Source organism: Gobio gobio (assembly GCF_949357685.1).
Source record: "Gobio gobio genome assembly, chromosome: 12".
NCBI lineage: Eukaryota > Metazoa > Chordata > Actinopteri > Cypriniformes > Gobionidae > Gobio > Gobio gobio.
The window spans coordinates 49,541,534-49,559,795 of NC_137105.1; the positions used below are offsets into that span (position 1 = coordinate 49,541,534).

General features: G+C 42.0%; 1 protein-coding gene across 1 annotated transcript; it reads left to right on the plus strand.

Annotated features, from left to right (window-relative positions):
* Positions 1 to 6,173: 6,173 nt before the first annotated feature.
* LOC307134717 (leukocyte elastase inhibitor-like) lies at positions 6,174 to 16,178 on the plus strand. Its single transcript, XM_079830674.1, has 7 exons — positions 6,174 to 6,565; positions 6,700 to 6,878; positions 10,206 to 10,343; positions 10,426 to 10,543; positions 10,661 to 10,803; positions 15,103 to 15,270; positions 15,361 to 16,178. The coding sequence occupies exons 2-7, from the start codon at positions 6,711 to 6,713 to the stop codon at positions 15,766 to 15,768; spliced, it is 1,143 nt and encodes a 380-aa protein (XP_079686800.1). The 5' UTR covers positions 6,174 to 6,565; positions 6,700 to 6,710; the 3' UTR covers positions 15,769 to 16,178.
* Positions 16,179 to 18,262: the final 2,084 nt, after the last annotated feature.

Genomic DNA, 18,262 nt, shown 5'->3' on the forward strand with positions numbered 1-18,262 from the left:
GTACTCAGCTGAACAAAATATATAACACTGGCCTAGTGGTTTCTGGATATTTTACTGCAAAAATCTTACTTAGTTCACCTTTAAATAGTTAGCCAATGTCATTCGTCATTACTGCAAATAGGTAATTCTGATACATGCAATGACTATCCCTATCCATTATGACATGTGGGCATTTTTATCTTTAAGTACACAACAATAATCTTTTACATTGTAATCCTTTTATTTTTAATATTTGGCATGTGTGTGTGCTGTTGCGCGTCCCTGTGTGTGTAATAAGCAGAGTGTATGTGTGTTGTGCAACGTCTATAGGCGCATGTTACTAATGTAACGGAGGCCAGCTAGTAGTTGCTGTGCGAGTAAACCTCACTCCTCTGATCTCAAGAGATGCTCTAGCGACTGACACTAGAGGTTGCAGCCTTTAGTCTCCTTGTTAGAGCGTCCGACTCTCATCCCAGCAAACCAGGGTTCGAGGTCCACTTGGAGCAGGCTGTTCGAACAGGAAGGGTTACACGCGCACACCCTTTAAATAACACAAAAAATACTGTGCCAGATTTTGTTGGTCAATGGTGCAGTTGTTTTCAGTTCCTCAAAACAGCAACGCTCCAACAATGCTCCTGAACACACCTGGTTTTCAGACCAGATGCCCATGAGTGAACAGATGCGCCAGTGCATTTGATATTTAAACAACGTGGAGCTGGACGTGAAAATGAAAACTGAGATGGCTGAAACTAGCAAAAAAACACTTGCGTCGCATTATGCCAGGTGTATGATAGGACCACAAGTTTGCATTTGTTAAACAAACTTCATTAGACACATCACTCAAAACCAACAGCTCTTGTGTTTCATTTAGAAAACACTGAAAACAAATGCCACAATAATTCCCTGATTATGTCGTACACTCACCCTTATACATTTTTGACTTATCAAAACTCATGTTTTCAGAAAGAAATCATTTATTTTTACCCCCTTGCATTTGCGTTTATAGTGTAAATATACCTAATTTGATCACGTAGAAATCAAACAAATACATTTTCACCCCTGCATTTGATTATTTTGTAAATATAATATGCATACAAGCCAAGTGACCTTGATTTCTATCGCGCCTTACACAATACAGATTGTTTCAAAGCAGCTTCACAATAGTAACAAGTTCAAATTCATTATTCAGCTCAAGTCCGTTCAGAGTTGATTCAGTTCAGTTCAATAACTGAAAAGTTTATCAGTTGTGCATAAATACTCTGAGTGTGTATTTGTGCACAAAAAAAATTCCTGTCCACTTCACAGCACACTGAACAAGCAAAAGACACAAGAGAGTAGTGTTTTACATTTGCCACATCTGTGTGTAGTTGGGTGTGTATGTGGCTGATCAGTTGATGTTTGTGTGTATAGTGTTACTATACACACATACTATAGTTTTGGTGCTTTATGTAACGCTAAGTAGTGTACATGATAAAACCCGTTCAACATTTGTGTTAGCTATACTGTATACAGGCCACCTGGGCATAATACAGACTTTATCAAAGAATTTGCTGATTTTCTATCAGAGTTAGTACTGGCCATAGATAAAGTACTAATTGTTGGTGATTTTAATATCTATGTAGACAACGGAAAAGACGTATTGGGATTAGCATTTAAAGACACACTAAACTCTATTGGAGTTAGGCAACACGTGTCAGGAGCCACTCATCGCCACAATCATACTTTAGACCTAATATTGTCACATGGAATAAATGTTGATACCGTTGAAATTCTGCAGCAGAGCGATGACATCTCAGATCATTACTTAGTATCATGTATACTTAATTTAGCTAAGGTTGCAAAGCCGTCCCCCTCGCTTCAAAAATGGCAGGACAATCACAGCCGCTACTAAAGATTGCTTTTTAAATAATCTCCCTCATCAGTATCATCTCCTCAGCATCCCAGATAGCTTAGAAGAACTCGATGTTGCAACAGATACTATTGACTCTCTCTTTTCCAGCACTTTAGACACAGTTGCTCCTCTGCGCTTAAAGAAGATTAAAGAAAATAGTCCAACGCCGTGGTACAACAAGTACACCCGGGCCCTAAAACAGCAGCCAGAAAAATGGAGCGCAGCTGGAAGAAAACAAAATTAGAGGTATTTCGTAATTCGTGGAAAGAGCACATGATCACATACAGAAAGGCCGTAAAAACTGCTAGATCTGCTTATTTCTCAACTCTCTTGGAAGAAAACAAACACAACCCAAGGTATTTATTCGATACAGTGGCTAAATTAACCAAAAATAAAGCTTCAACTTCTGATGATTGTAAACAGCACAGCAGTAATGACTTTATGAACTTCTTCACATGTAAGATTGATAATATTAGGAAAAAAATGTTAACCATGCAGCCGTCTACTACAGTATCACATCAGACAGAGCATTGTAGTGTCACTGAGGAAAAATTACACTCATTCACTGCTATAGGAGAAGAAGAATTGGCTAAACTCGTTAAATCATCAAAATCGACAACATGTATGCTCGACCCTATACCGACTAGGCTATTAAAAGAGATGCTACCAGAGGTCATAGATCCTCTTCTTAATATCATTAATTAATCTTTGTCATTAGGATATGTACCGAAAACTTTTAAGTTGGCTATTATTAAACCCTTTATTAAATAACCGCAACTTGATCCTACAGAATTAGTCAATTATAGACCAATCTCAAATCTACCCTTTCTGTCAAAAATACTTGAAAAGGCAGTGTCTTCACAATTATGTTCCTTTTTAGAAAGAAATGGTATCTGTGAGGATTTCCAGTCAGGATTTAGACCGTATCATAGCACTGAGACTGCTCTCGTCAGAGTTACAAATTATTTACTCATTTCATCCGATCGTGGCTGTATCTCTCTATTAGTGTTACTCGATCTTAGCGCTGCATTTGATACTATCGACCACAACATTATTTTGAATAGACTCGAAAATAATGTAGGTATTAGTGGAATTGCTTTATCATGGTTTAAATCATACCTATGCGACCGTTATCAGTTTGTAGTAGTAAATGAAGAGATGTCACACCGATCGCAAGTTCAGTATGGAGTACCACAAGGCTCAGTGCTAGGACCGCTACTCTTCACCCTGTACATGCTACCACTGGGAGATATCATTAGGAAGCATGGCGTTAGTTTTCATTGTTATACTGACGATACTCAGCTCTATATTTCTTCACGCCCTGAAGAAACTTACCAATTCACAAGATTAACGGAATGCATAGCTGATATAAAACATTGGATGACTGGTAATTTCCTGCAACTCAATTCAGAAAAAACAGAATTTTTAATTATTGGACAAAAAAGCTCCACAACTAGTAGCCTAGAATACTGTCTAACATTTGATGGCTGTTCTGTCAAGTCCTCGTCGTCAGTGAGGAACCTGGGTGTGCTCTTTGATACCAATCTTTCGTTTGAAAGCCACGTTTCTAGCATCTGTAAAACTGCTTTCTACCATCTTAAAAATATATCTAAATTACGGCACATGCTCTCAATGCAAAATGCTGAACAGTTAGTTCATGCGTTCATGACCTCAAGGCTAGATTATTGTAATGCTCTACTGGGTGGTTGCCCTGCTCGCTTAATAAATAAACTCCAGCTGGTCCAAAACGCAGCAGCTCGAGTTCTTACTAGAACCAGGAAGTATGACCATATTAGCCCAGTTCTGTCAACACTGCACTGGCTGCCTATTAAACATCGCATACATTTTAAAATCTTACTTATTACTTACAAAGCACTAAATGGTTTAGCTCCCCAATATTTGAGCGAGCTCTTAACATATTATACTCCATCACGTCTACTGCGGTCTCAAAATTCTGGCCAGTTGATAATACCGAGAATATCCAAATCAACTGCAGGCGGTCGATCCTTTTCCTATTTAGCTCCGAAACTCTGGAACAGTCTTCCTAACATTGTTCGGGAAGCAGACACACTCTGTCAGTTTAAATCTAGACTAAAAACACATCTCTTTACTGTGGCATTCACATAAAACACTTTTTCAATGAAATGATTGTTAGGCTGCATTAACTAGGTCAGCCGGAACCGGGAACACTTCCCATAACACCTGATGTACTCGTTACATCATCAGAAGAATGGCATCTACGCTAATGATAGTCTCTCTGTTTTATCCCGAGGTTTACTGCAGTCAGCCGGATCCGGGCCATATCCAGTTCAGATGGTGGACCTGCGCCCAGAGAAGACCAACACAGGACCCCGAAGTGTCTGCAGAGGCCGTGATTAGACGCCCCCTGCAACTGCCTCATCGACACGGCATCTCAATAAACCCGTCTCCGGCGTGTTGACTCAGATTGTTCGAATATTACAATTAAATAATACTTAAATCGATAATTCATCCTCAATAAACCCGTCTCCAGCGTGTTGCCTCCGATCATTCGAATATTGCACTTTAATAATTATTTAATCAACATCATCCTCAATAAACCCGTCTCCAGCATGTTGCCCCCGGTCCCTCGAATATTCCGATCTATTATGACCTCTGAGCTGTAAAGCTGCCAGAATAATAATAATAATAATACGCTGTTTGTTAATTGGCCAGAGGAGAACTGGCACCCCGACTGAGCCTGGTTTCTCCCAAGGTTTAATTTTCTCCATTAGGTCACCTAATGGGGTTTTGGTTTCCTTGCCACTGTTGCCTCTGGCTTGGCGTGCTCAGTTGGGGACACTCAATTTTTCAACTAAACATTGAAATAAATCTAATTAATAAACTAAATTAACCATTTAAACTAAATTACTGATCAAATTATTGATCTAAAGCCCACACTGTCACTGTATGATAATTGAAATGAACTGATGACATCAGCGTTTTTTCCAGAATGGCTATACAGCTGAATAAAATTATGCTGCATTATTTTCCTGTTTAACACTGTAAAGCTGCTTTGAAACAATCTACATTGTTAAAAGCGCTATATAAATAAAGTTGACTTGACTTGACTATACAAAAACATAATTTGTAGAAGACTTAAATGAAGTGTTGCAAGTGTTTCCTTTTGCAAGAGATGTGACGTTTTGCAACTTGTGTGCATGTTTTGTGGTTTTGTGTGTGGAGTTTTGTGAAATGGAGCTTATTGGTTCAAATAAGCGGAACAACGAATGAAATCTGAGAGCTGACAGAGGTTTCATGTGTGGTTGGACTATCCCTTGTGATTTATCTTCCTACACTATCCCTTGTAATTCTGTAATATGTGCTGTTGTCGAGTCCCAAAGGATTCTGTTCAGTATTTGCTAAATAAATATATGTGTATAAATGTACAGTACAATACTCTTACTCAGCTCTTATAATTGCTGAATAATGTAAGATTTTAAAAAATGTAATAGAAATGTATAGGGTTTTTTTCATCAAGGTCACATTAAAAAGTGAAAGACAATTATAATGCAAATTTCTAGAGTAACAAATCAGCATATCATAATGATTTCTGCCTGTGAGTGTGTGTGTGAGTGAGTGAGTGAGTGAGTGAGTGAGTGAGTGAGTGAGTGAGTGAGTGAGTGAGTGAGTGAGTGAGTGAGTGAGTGAGTGAGTGAGTGTGTGTGTGTGTGTGCAGTGATTAATTTTCCATAGTGTGGTTCAGGTATTCCATACATTGTGGGACATTTTTGGTCCCCCTGAGGAAAACAGCGTATAAATCATATTCGATTATGTTTTTTGAAAATGTAAAAATGCAGAAAGTTGTGTGTGATGGGTAGGTTTAGGGGTAGGATTAGTGTAAGGGGAGAGAATATATAATTTGTACAGTATAAAAAGAATTATGTCTAGGGAAAGTCCCCATGGAAACCCAACGTGTGTGTGTGTCGGGCCAACCTTAAGTTAACAGAACAACGTCCAATTTTCAGTGGATTGCTCAATCTAGCACTTAATGTGCAATATAGTGATAGTGACATGATAGTGACAACTCTTTCATTCATAATTCCTTATCATGCCAAATGACTGGTGTTATCTCTTAACTGTTAGAAACCTCGGGTCTCCTGAATAAATCAATAATCAATGCCCAATAGATCAATAAAAACAAAGGCTACATTTATAGAAAAACACGAACGGAAGGAGCGTTTCTGACGACACAGCCCTATTGTGAAAGGCCTTTGATGGTTTTATTGCCTCTGACCCAACAGTGTGATTCACCCTTTATACACAAAGTCCAGCTGATTAGTCCAGAGCTGTCATGTCACATTCATCGGATGCATCTGCGTTGTGTTGCTGACAAAACAAAGTCTGTTTGCTATTGTCCTAGCTATCTCTCTCTCTCTCTCTCTCTCTCTCTCTCTCTCTCTCTCTCTCTCTCTCTCTCTCTCTCTCTCTCTCTCTCTCTCTATCCAAAAAAAGCACTCTATTCCAACAAATGTTGGACTCACTTTTGAACTTAGCTGGACATGATGCAGTAAAATAAGGGAAGCATATGAAAAGAAGGTAATAAAAGGGCGTGGGATGTGAGACTGACTCACCTGTTCTGCTTATGGGCGTTTCTGATGGTTTATATCGCATGACTCTGGCGCAGATTTCTCTCTCACACAGACGTACGTTTGGGACAAGCATCTTTAATAAAATGTAAGTACTTAATCTATACACACACGTGCACGGAACTGTAGTTTTGTTTCTTCCTGTATAGGATCTTACGCGCGAATCAAACTTCTGCGCATGAGTGAAATGGTGCTCTCATAATGCTTGGGCTCTTTTTGCAGTGTCAACAGTCATGGAGGATCTCGCTCGTGCTAACAGTCTCTTCGCTCTGGATCTCTATCGGGCTCTGAGCGCGAGCAACGCGGAGGGAAACATGTTCTTTTCCCCGCTGAGCGTCAGCGCCGCGCTCGCTATGGTCTACTTGGGAGCCCGAGGAGACACAGCCAAAGAAATGGCGAAGGTGATGTATAGGAGTCAGGAGAACGAGCAGGGTTTCCAATGAAGTTTTGTTACTGTGAATCTAAGTAGGCTACATTACACACTTAAAATCTGTGATGGGAAATCCTATAACCAGGAAGTGATGGGACCCTGAATGATGGGAAATGGGGCGAGGCCCAAATGTCAGGAGAGTAAACACTAGCGCATAGTTTGAGTTTAGTAGAGATGCATTAATCATATTCAAACAATGGCTCACAGTTGTGCAATGGTTACCTAGTGAGTTCATCTAAGATAGATTTTGTGATTAAACGCCTTTAGTCCTCAAAGAGCCTGAGAATTCTTTAAAAAATGTTTTCATTTTACGGTTGAGAAACAATAATGGCAGTTTTGACCGTTTGGCTGATACGATAACTGATAATTCGAGAGCCTGATTACAAAAACTAAAGTCTCACCATTAAAAGTCATGTGCCAAGCTCACAATTATGATGTTCTCATTATAATTTTATGAAGCCTATATGACAGACGTGTGCTGAACTGTATTTTCCTTTTTTGAAGTGATTCCAATCATATTTCAAGTAATTCATAACCATCATGTGAAGAGTGCGTATCTCAAGTGTCTCAGCTGAAGGAAATAATACATTAAGTATCAACTATATATCGGCCAATGATAATATTAAAAATGAACATATCACCCGATATGATGGCCGATGTATCGTGCATCCCTAGTTTCTTTGAATTATTTTTCTAACTGTCATTTCAGTTTATTAATTATGTTGATGTGACATTTCAATACAACTAACAAAGCAAAGAGTGCTCTCTTTCAGAATAACCTATTGTCTCTCAGTAAATATAGCTAGTACAGGGCCAGATTTACTAAACAGGGCAAATTAGCATGAGAGCGCAATCCCATAAAAGTGCAGATGGGAGTGGAAAGTTCAGCTTATGATTTATTGACGACACACAAATGAAAGAACCCAGACGCAGTCGGTTCATTTCCATAAGGTTTAACATTTCCATAATGTTTAACTGGTAGATTCCATAAATCTACCAGTTAGCGTCTGGTTTAAGATGTGCTTTTTTTGGGGTGGTAAATAATGACACAAACACCAGTAAATTGACGAGCGCAAACCTTATTAAATTGCCTTGCAGGATTCATTTGAATACTCTCTTCATATAAATACTGTGTCTGAAAGAGAAACTCCTACAAATGCATAAGATCAGCCACAGAAATAACCCTGTCCACGCCTTTTCAGAGCTAATGTTTCACCGCCTGTCTTTAGTCAGTCCTCACAGTAGTTTTTTAACGCCAAAATAAGGTTTTGCGTTGGCGCAAGCTGTTAGTAAATCTAGCCCATAAGCTACTAAAGTCATGGTAGCAGTATTTGGTAGGAACTAGCCACTGCAGTTACATATTAACTGGATAATATAAGGACTTTACGTGAACACTGTAGTGTCTGCTGCACGTCATTAATAAGATGGTTTTGTTTTGTTTTAGTTGTTGAATTTGCTTAGAAATAATGAATGCAAAGCATTAACTTTTATTGATTAGACACAGCAGAACATTTCATTAGCCAAAGAGTGCCTGCAGATTGTGATAACTAGCAAGCGACTGACTCAGAGAGAGGAAGGGAGAGGTGAAGTATGTAAACAAACGATCACAGCTGCCCTCTTGCTCTCCAACAGTGACTCTTTTAGGGCATGTTTACACGACACTGTTTTCAACTGATAACGGAAAACTTTTAATGCCTTTTGGCCGTTCATTTACACGACAACTGCGTTTTTGGTGCCTGAAAACGCAAGCTTTGGATAATGTGTTTCAAAGCGCAAGGTTTTGAAAACGATGTCTTTACCGTCTCCATGTAAACAACAAAAACGCGATGGGTCGTCATGCGCTTATACATTTGTAGATGTTTTAATGAAGTATTTGTATAATTAAAAGGAATAATAGTAGTTAATAGTCTCTGTTTAGCTGAGAGAACTAACAAAACAAGCCCTGAAATTTGATAAAAGAATACATATTTTACAGACACTTTATATTTAATGGTATTTGATGAGTTAATTGCATCTGATGGTAAATGGTAAATGGACTGCATTTATATAGCGCTTTTAACAGACCTACGGCCATCCAAAGCGCTTTACATTTTGCCTCACATTCACCCATTCACACACTCATTCATACACCGACGGCGGTGTCAGCCATGCAAGGCGCCATCCAGCTCGTCGGGAGCTGCTGGGGTTAGGTGTCTTGCTCATGGACACCTCGACACTTGGTCAGGTGGAACCGGGGATCGAACCACCAACCTTCCGGTTTGTAGACAACCTACATGAACCACTGAGCCACTGCCGCCCCAATAGATTATACTTTCAATAAAACATTTGCAATGTGTTTGTAAAAGGTGTTTTTATGCATGTTTGGCATGAGTTTATGCTGCATTTACACTGTTCTGACCAGCAGGCGTCGCCAGCGTGTGGCGTTTCCAACTCTTCAAAACATCTAATTTTGCGAAGCAATTGCTTCAAAGCTTTAAAAAACTTTGTTTCTCCCATCATTAACTTCTGGCCTGGCATGCATAATACAGCCTTTTTTAGTAGGGAAAATACGGTTCAGAGCAACATGTGCAGCACAAGTCTGTCATATAGACCAGCCATTCCCAAACTGTTGTCCGCGGACCACTAGTGGTCCGTGAGGGTACTGCAGGTGGTCCGTGGAAAGGCAAAATACTTTTTTTTTTTACCTTCATTTTACCAGGAAATTCCCATAAAAATAAAAAGTAAAAAGAATATGTAGACCTATATTGATATAAAATTTAAATTAAATTGTCATGTTATTGTGTGATTACTAAAATAGGCTAGTGGCGCTCGGCCGTGACGTTCAAGTTCAGTGCCTCACTTTTTGAGGACTTGTAAACTTTAAATAATAACTCTAATAATTCCCTAAATTTGCCAAAGGTTTTGAAATGTTGACTATATCCAAGTGTTCTTATTACTGTATAGATTTCACACTCCATTGCAAAATAAGCCCGTTGTTTAAATGAACCCGATTATGCACTTGAGTAAATAAATAAAATAAATATGTGGCAGCCGTTGTATACAGTAAACTTTCTTTTAACAAGCCTGTTGTACTGATGTGATGACCAGTTATAGTTTTAGTGCTAGTAAGCCTATTTAGAGGTGCGGATTAATTCAGGTAGGTCTGTGTGTAGACATAATTTTATTATTATGAGGTGGTCCGCGAAATTTCTTGATTACAACTAGTGGTCCACACACACAAAAAGTTTGAAAACCCCTGATATAGACTACATTAAATTATAATATGCTGACAAAGGAGAACTTCTCTTGCCCTGTGCAGGTTTTGTCCTTCAGTTCTGTCTCAGATGTCCACTCTCATTTTGAGTCCCTCACCTCATCGATCAACAGTCCATCGGCCTCCTACATCCTCAAACTGGCCAACCGCATCTATGGAGAGAAAACCTTCAGCTTCTTACCCGTGAGTCCATTGGGCCTGTAATAATGAGACATGTTGATGCTCTCTGTGTGCTGTGAGACGGTGGCTTTATTTTGTGCTGCAGGAGTATCTGGAGTCCACGCTGAAGCTGTACCACGCTGACCTTCAGCCTGTGGACTTCATTAGAGCGACTGAGGACTCACGAAAGCTCATTAACACATGGGTGGAGGAGCAGACGGAGAGTGAGAACAACACTTCCATATACACTTATATTTCAGATAAAACAATCATCTGTTGATAGAAAACCTTTTTTTAAAGCCACAGATGTGAAGTCAGAAACATAAACTTGTGTTTTTCAGATAAAATCAAAGATCTTCTCAAGCCGGGAATGGTGACTGGGATGACCCGATTGGCTCTGGTTAATGCCATCTACTTCAAAGGGAACTGGCTGCAGAAATTTAATGCTCAAGAGACCAAAGAAATGCCATTTAAGATCAACCAGGTGCGATTCTTATTTCACATATTTAACATGGTACAAAGTAAAATATCTAGCGTCCGCCAGACCACTTATTGACGTCTGACGTAGCGTAAGCATTTTGAACTGCGAGAGGCGATACACTTTCGGCGTAAGTTGCATTCTACATGTTGTCACTTCTTCTTGAGTCTCTACTTCATTGTCCGACTGCGGTTTGAATATAAGAGACTGAACAGTTTCTGACATTTTCAGTGCGTGTCTGCGTGAGGTAATCGGAGCTGCTAACATGAGCTCTTGAAGCTCCGCCCTCTTCATGAAAAGGGGCTGGGAGCAGCAGTTCATTTGTATTTAAAGGGGCATACACAAAAACAGAGCGTTTTTGCTCACCCTCAAAAACGTCTCAGGTTACGACTGTAACCATAGTTCCCTAAGAAGGGAACAAGACGCTGCATCGATGATGCTTTGGGAGCTCCCCTGTGTGATTGCGTCTGAAGCACGTATGTCACTACTAGTCAACTAGTCCAATGGTGGGAGAGAACGTCACAGGCGGGTGACGTCATGACCAGGAAAGAATAAAAGCAAAGCACAACCTGTTTGACCGCGTTAGCTTCGATTACCTAAAGTAAGTCGATCAAAGGGATGCCGGAAGTATGGCCGAGTGAACTCGTGCTGCGTCGATGACGCTTTGGGAACGATAACAGTGTTTCCCCTAGGTTTACAGCTTTGGGGGGGGGGGGGGGGGGGGGGGCTAACTGTCTGCTTGGAGGCTGGAAGACCTTTCTTAGGCACTCCAAACAGCTGATCGGATTTACTCCACAGGGCAGATCTGTGGACATAAGTGTCCAGTGCTCGCCGCGAAGGAAGCGAATAATCAGAGGATCTCTCCCCAGAGATGTATTACCCACAGGGGCATGGTAAGCCACAATGGCCGCCACATATACCTTCAGGGTAGAACGGGATAACCTTGCTGAAAAGCGATCTTGCAAGAACTCAAGTACTGTACCAATTCGGCAGTTAACCGAATCCAACTGACGCTCGTTACACCAAGTAGTGAATACTTTCCATTTCAAGGCATAAAGCTTCCTCGTAGCTGGAGCTCTGTAATGTAGTATGGTCTCTACAACTCTCTCAGTTGAGAGACCAGCCTCTATGAGTTGGGCCCCCTCTATGAGAGGCCAAACTCACAGGTTCCAAATCTCTGGGTGTGGGTGAAAAATTGTGCCCCCAGCCCGAGACAGAAGGTCTCTCCTGATCGGGATCTCCAGGGGAGGCCCGTCGAGGAGAGATATCCGATCTGAGAACCAGAACCGGCTCGGCCAGCATGGTGCTACCAGCAGTAGGGTTGTTCCGGCCTGGCAGACTCTTTCCAGAACTCCTGGGAGCAGAGGAACAAGGGGGAAGGTGTACAGACGTCACCTCGGCCATGTCTGTGCCATAGCATCCAGTCCCAATGGGGCTGGATGAGTGAGGGAAAACCAAAGAGGACAGTGCGTCGTGTACTGAGACGCAAACACGTCCACTTCCGTTCGGCCGTAAATTTCCCAAATGTACTCCACCACCTCTGGATGGAGTCTCCAATCCCCCGGCCTCAGCCCCTGCCTCGACAGGGTGTCTGCTCCTATTTTCTAGTACCCTGGAATATACACTGCCCTCAGAGAGAGTATCTTCCCCAGAGACCACAGGAGGATCTGGTGTGCCAGTTTGCATAGCGGACGTGAGCGCAGACCCCACTGACGATTTATATAAGAGACCACCAATGTGTTGTCTGATCTTACAAGCACATGATGGTCTCTCAGGTCTTGGAGGAAGTGCTTCAATGCTTTGAAGACCGCCATCATGGTCTTGAAACCTTTCAACGACCGTGTTAACAGAATCGCCAAAGAGGCCAGAGGGAGAAATAGAAGAATCAAGAAGAAAAGAATCTTTATCCTTTATTTCCGAAAGATTCAACCAAAGTTCTCTCTCAGTAGCCACCAGTGCTGCCATAGATTGCTCTGGCGGTCTCTTTGGGGGCCCTGAGAGACAAATCTGTGGCCTGACGAAGCTTGCGAACTTCATCGGGCCCCACCTCCTCGCTCTTGTCCAAATCCCCCAGCAGGTCAGCCTGATAAGCCTGTAAAATAGCCAATGTGTGTAAACAAGCTCCTGCCTGACCTGCTGCTGTGTATGCTTTTCTTAAGCTAGATGTAGTTTTGAGTGGCTTAGTCGGAAGCACCGGGGCCTTTAGGGACGATGCCGAAGTAGAAGACCGATAGCTGGCAAGCCCTGGGTAACGCCCCATAACCATATTCTTTCAGTCCCTTGATATCAGAATACACATGCGCTTGGGGACTGAATAAACAGGAAGTATATGGTTTATTCCAGTGCCCCGTGATGGAGGTGGCACATTAGAGGAGAGGAAGTACTCATTTAACTTGCTTTTGGGACGAGTGCCTCTTTTCTCGGCTGGCCTGTCAATATGTAATTTAGACACGGCACGAGTTATCATCTCCATCAACTCCTCATACGCTGGGGAAAGAGCATAGACCGTAAAAAAATATGGACGATGCGACTTCATTGACTTCCGCTGACCAGAGTTGAAGCTTTCGTAGGCCCGTACACGGCGCTGACATCTTGGGACCGAGTCTGCGCAGTAGCGATCTTGGGACCGGAGTTGCGCAGTAGAGAGCAGGAAGTAGAGGCGTGATTATCAAAAGCCCACCCACACTCTCACAGATGCAGAACAATTAATTATGTTGGTGTGAAATAAACAGTTATAGAAATGTAGAAATTAAAGCTAAAGCTCCAATCTCCTCCCCAAAATCCCCAAAAAAGTCTGTTAGTGCCTCAGTGACAACTTCACTCAGAGAAGCCGTCAATCTCAGCTGTCAATCATGACGTCACACCCCCCGTTTTTATAGCATCAAATAACTAGCTAAAACTAAACTTATTTAAAAAACGAACACTTGAAATTAAATCATCGTAATAAAAACTGCCTAAAATGACAGAAACCATCTTTAGGAAACAATTATTTGAAGTGTAATTGAATTGTTTAGTGTGTCTCACGTCCCTTCTAATACATGGAGGGGTGGGGTTTAGGAGCTATACTGGGACCGACCACCGGGGGGCGATCGAGGCGCGGAAGCTTCAGTTTCTGACAGGAGTGCGGCAGATTGGGAAAGACGTGGCGAATCCTTTTCCCCCTTATTTCCGTCCTCAGTGCTTAATACATCTATTTCCTCGGCATTAGAGTATTGAAGCACTGGGCTCTCTCCCCGGGTGGAAAAAGCCGCTGGGTATGCTTCCAGCAAGAGAGAGCTGGATTCCACCGGTAAAGGAAGAGAGGGGGGAAGGGGGGGCGTCTTTATCCCCTCCGTGAGATCCATTTGCGATCCTCAAGATTGCCGTCTCTGTGCTGCCTCAGCAACAGCGGGGCCGGAATCCTGAGGATCGCAAGCCTGGCCACTTTCCTCGAAAAGTGAAATGTGGGAGCGGAGCGTGCGGAGGGGAAACATTTCACTGTGTGGGCAGTCCGCCCCCTCGAAGGTCCGCTCCCAAGCAGAACACACACAAATCATGTGTATCCCCACCCGTTAGATAACGCGGGCAGGGAGGAACACACAACTTGAATGAATCATTCGCCATAGTAACTTTCTTTTCAAAGATGAGGACAGACAACAATAAATATGACAGACAGTTTTAACATAGAGCGCTTGCTGAGGCACAGAAGCTAACGCCGGTCAAACCGGATGTGCTTTTATCCTTTCCTGGTCATGACGTCACTCACCCGTGACATTCTCTCCCACCTCTGGACTAGTTGACATACGTGCTTCAGACGCAATCACGCAGGGGCGTTCCCAGAGCGTCATCGACGCAGCGCGAGTTCCCTCGAAAGGGAACTGACAACTTTAACATGCTATAAAAATTGATCTGTGGGGTATTTTAAAATTTCCTGATAATTAACTCACTCCCATCTCATCCAAGATGTTCATGTCTTTCTTCAGTCGAAAATAAAATACGTTTTTTGAGGAAAACATTACAGGATTTCTTTCCACATAATGGACTTCAATGGCCACCAACGGTTGAAGGTGCAAATCAATGCAGTTTCAAAGGAAAATTTTCAATTTCAAGTGAACAAATCCTCTAAGCTAAAACTTCACACACACACTCTGGGGACATCAGAGACTTATTTTACATGTGTAAAAAGGGGCTTTATAGGACGCCTTTAAAAAGGTCTTAATTTTACCTTCATAAAACCTGCAGAAACCCTACATCATATCCACCTGACCGAGAGTCATATTCTTCATGGTTACTCTCTCATTCCCACATGTGTCTGTCTTCCATTAGAATGAGAGCCGACCAGTGCAAATGATGTACCAGAAGAAAAAGTTCCCCTTCAACTACATCCATGAGCAGCGCTTGCAGGTGCTGGAGTTGCCATATGTAAAGGAGGAGCTCAGCATGTTGATCCTTCTTCCTGAGGAAACCCAGGACGGCTCTGACCCTCTTCTGAAGGTCTGCAAGAAGTTTTTGTTCTGATCTTGATTGTATTTGGTATCTTGTCTGTTCAGAGACTCACAATATTTGTATGTGTGTGTTTGACAGCTGGAGAGCGGGTTGACCCTTGACAAGCTTCATGAATGGACCAACAGAAACAATATGGACGCCCAGACAGACATCATAGTCCATTTGCCAAAGTTTAAACTGGAGGTTGAGAGCTCCTTAGCTGAGACATTGATGGGGATGGGGATGACTTCTGTGTTCCAGGATGGAAAGGCTGATCTGACAGGCATGAACAGTTCGGGTGGCCTCTTCGTTTCAGCGGTGGCCCACAAGGCGTTTGTTGATGTAAATGAAGAAGGCACAGAGGCGGCAGCAGCTACTGCAGTCATGGTGGCCTTCTGTATGTTTCGCGAAGAGCACTTCATGGCAGATCACCCGTTCTTATTCTACATCAGGCACAACCCCACCAACAGCATCCTCTTCTTTGGCAGATTCAGAGGCCCATCTTAAATTTGTGATGTCTGTCTAACACCAAAATATAAACAAATGTTATTATTAAACCATTTACATTTTGTGTGTTCTGTTTATTAAGAGGAAGCACCACAACACAAAGATCATGTATACAAATATTGACTTGAAATGAACACAATTTTTTATTGAAAATGATCGCATACTATGTAATACATTTAACAAAAAATTTGATAATGCACAATACTTTTGTGCAAAAATGTTTAAAAAAATCTAAATATTATGTATTTGTAACTGCAGCTGAATGCCACTTCAGATTCAGTGTTTCCTCAATTTTGTTATTTAATTTGATTGGTAACAGCCCTATTGTGTATTATTATTATAATTAAATTTGATTACATTATTAAATTGACATTGATTAGGTTTAAAAATACAATTATAAAAGGTAAATCAAAAAAAAAAATCAATCGAGACGTATTGGAAAAGATCATTTCTGTCACTGCTGTGAACTGACCACCACACAGGTCAAACAACTTTAGGAGTCAGCTGTCCACAGCAGTCCTAAACCTGCCAAGCAGCACAATAACACACTCAGCAAAATATTGTTTAATTATCGCACACCCCTAATCAAAATGTATCAAAGTAGTATTGTGCAAGGTTGAAAGTTGAGACAGCCCACATAAAGGCTGATCTACAGGGGACAGATTTGGCATTCTGCAGGCATTTTGCTCATCCCTATGTTTTGATCATTCATACTTCGTATTTTACTTATGTATTGTAATAATATTATTATTCTATTAATGATCAGGCAAGTTTAATATATGATGGGGGTCCGAAAGTGAGCCTGAAGTGGCGGTCCCTTCTGCCAGTTACTGGGCCTTACGAGCCATATCAGCAGCCAAAGATGGACCATGCAGCGGCACCACTGACCCTCAGTGGGCAGGCCGAGCCCACCTCGACTGGGGTACAGCCGACTTGGCATGAGTTATCATCTCTGCTGTATGGACCAGGTCCTGCCATAGTCATGGGGACAGTATAGACGCTAGACTCAGTGGTCTAGTGGAGCAGCTAAATGTTATGAGATCTCCTTCCTCTTCCCGTTACACATGTCCAGTACCACATCACAGATATAACAGCCAGCCAGAGTCATTAAGTAGTGGCACTGTTTCTCCCTTCTCTGAGCGAATGGAACAGGTTCAAGCTTACTCACCACCCGTCATTAGGCCAAAGCTACTGCAGTTTCAGCCATCCTGTTACTGGATCCACTCACTTCATGCCTTGGGGTATCCAGGGACCTCTCCCAGCATTCAGGACTTATATGGTGTACAGCACGCCCACACCAATCGATTCAGTCGATTCAGTGGTTTGGAGCACCAAAGTCACTTGATTACAGCAGTTTGGCGGTTTGACACATGATCCAAATCATGATTCGACTCGCTGATTCGATACACTCCGAAGCTTCATGAAGCAGTGTTTTGAAATCGGTTATCATTATATACAGTGGGGGGAAAAAAGTATTTAGTCAGGCACCAATTGTGCAAGTTCTCCCACTTAAAAAGATGAGAGAGGCCTGTAATTCTCATCATAGGTACACTTCAACAATGAGAGACAGTATGAGAAAAAAAATCCAGAAAATCACATTGTCTGATTTTTAACTAATTTATTATGCTGGAAAATAAGTATTTGGGCAACTACAAAAAAGCAAGACTTCTGGCTCTCACAGACCTGTAACTTCTTCTTTAAGAGGCTCCTCTGTCCTCCACTCGTTACCTGTATTAATGGCACCTGTTTGAACTCGTTATCAGTATAAAAGACACCTGTCCACAACCTCAAACAGTCAGACTCCCAACTCCATTATGGCCAAGACCAAAGAGCTGTCAAAGGACACCAGAAACAAAATTGTAGACCTGCACCAGGCTGGGGAAACTGAATCTGCAATAGGTAAGCAGCTTGGTGTGAAGAAATCAACTGTTGGAGCAATTATTCGAAAATGGAAGACATACAAGACCACTGATAATCTCCCTCGATCTGGGGCTCCACGCAAGATCTCACCCCGTGGGGTCAAAATGATCACAAGAACGGTGAGCAAAAATCCCAGAACCACACGGGGGACCTAGTGAATGACCTGCAGAGAGCTGGGACCAAAGCAACAAAGGCTACCATCAGTAACACACTAAGCCACCAGGGACTCAAATCCTGCAGTGCCAGACGTGTCCCCCTGCTTAAGCCAGTACATGTCTGGGCCCGTCTGAAGTTTGCTAGAGAGCATTTGGATGATCCAGAAGAGGATTGGGAGATGAAACCAAAATGTAACTTTTTGGTAAAAACTCAACTTGTCGTGTTTGGAGGAGAAAGAATGCTGAGCTGCATCCAAAGAACACCACACCTACTGTGAAGCATGGGGGTGGAAACATCACGCTTTGGGGCTGTTTTTCTGCAAAGGGACCAGGACGACTGATCCGTGTAAAGGAAAGAATGAATGGGGCCATGTATCGTGAGATTTTGAGTAAAAACCTCCTTCCATCAGCAAGGGCAT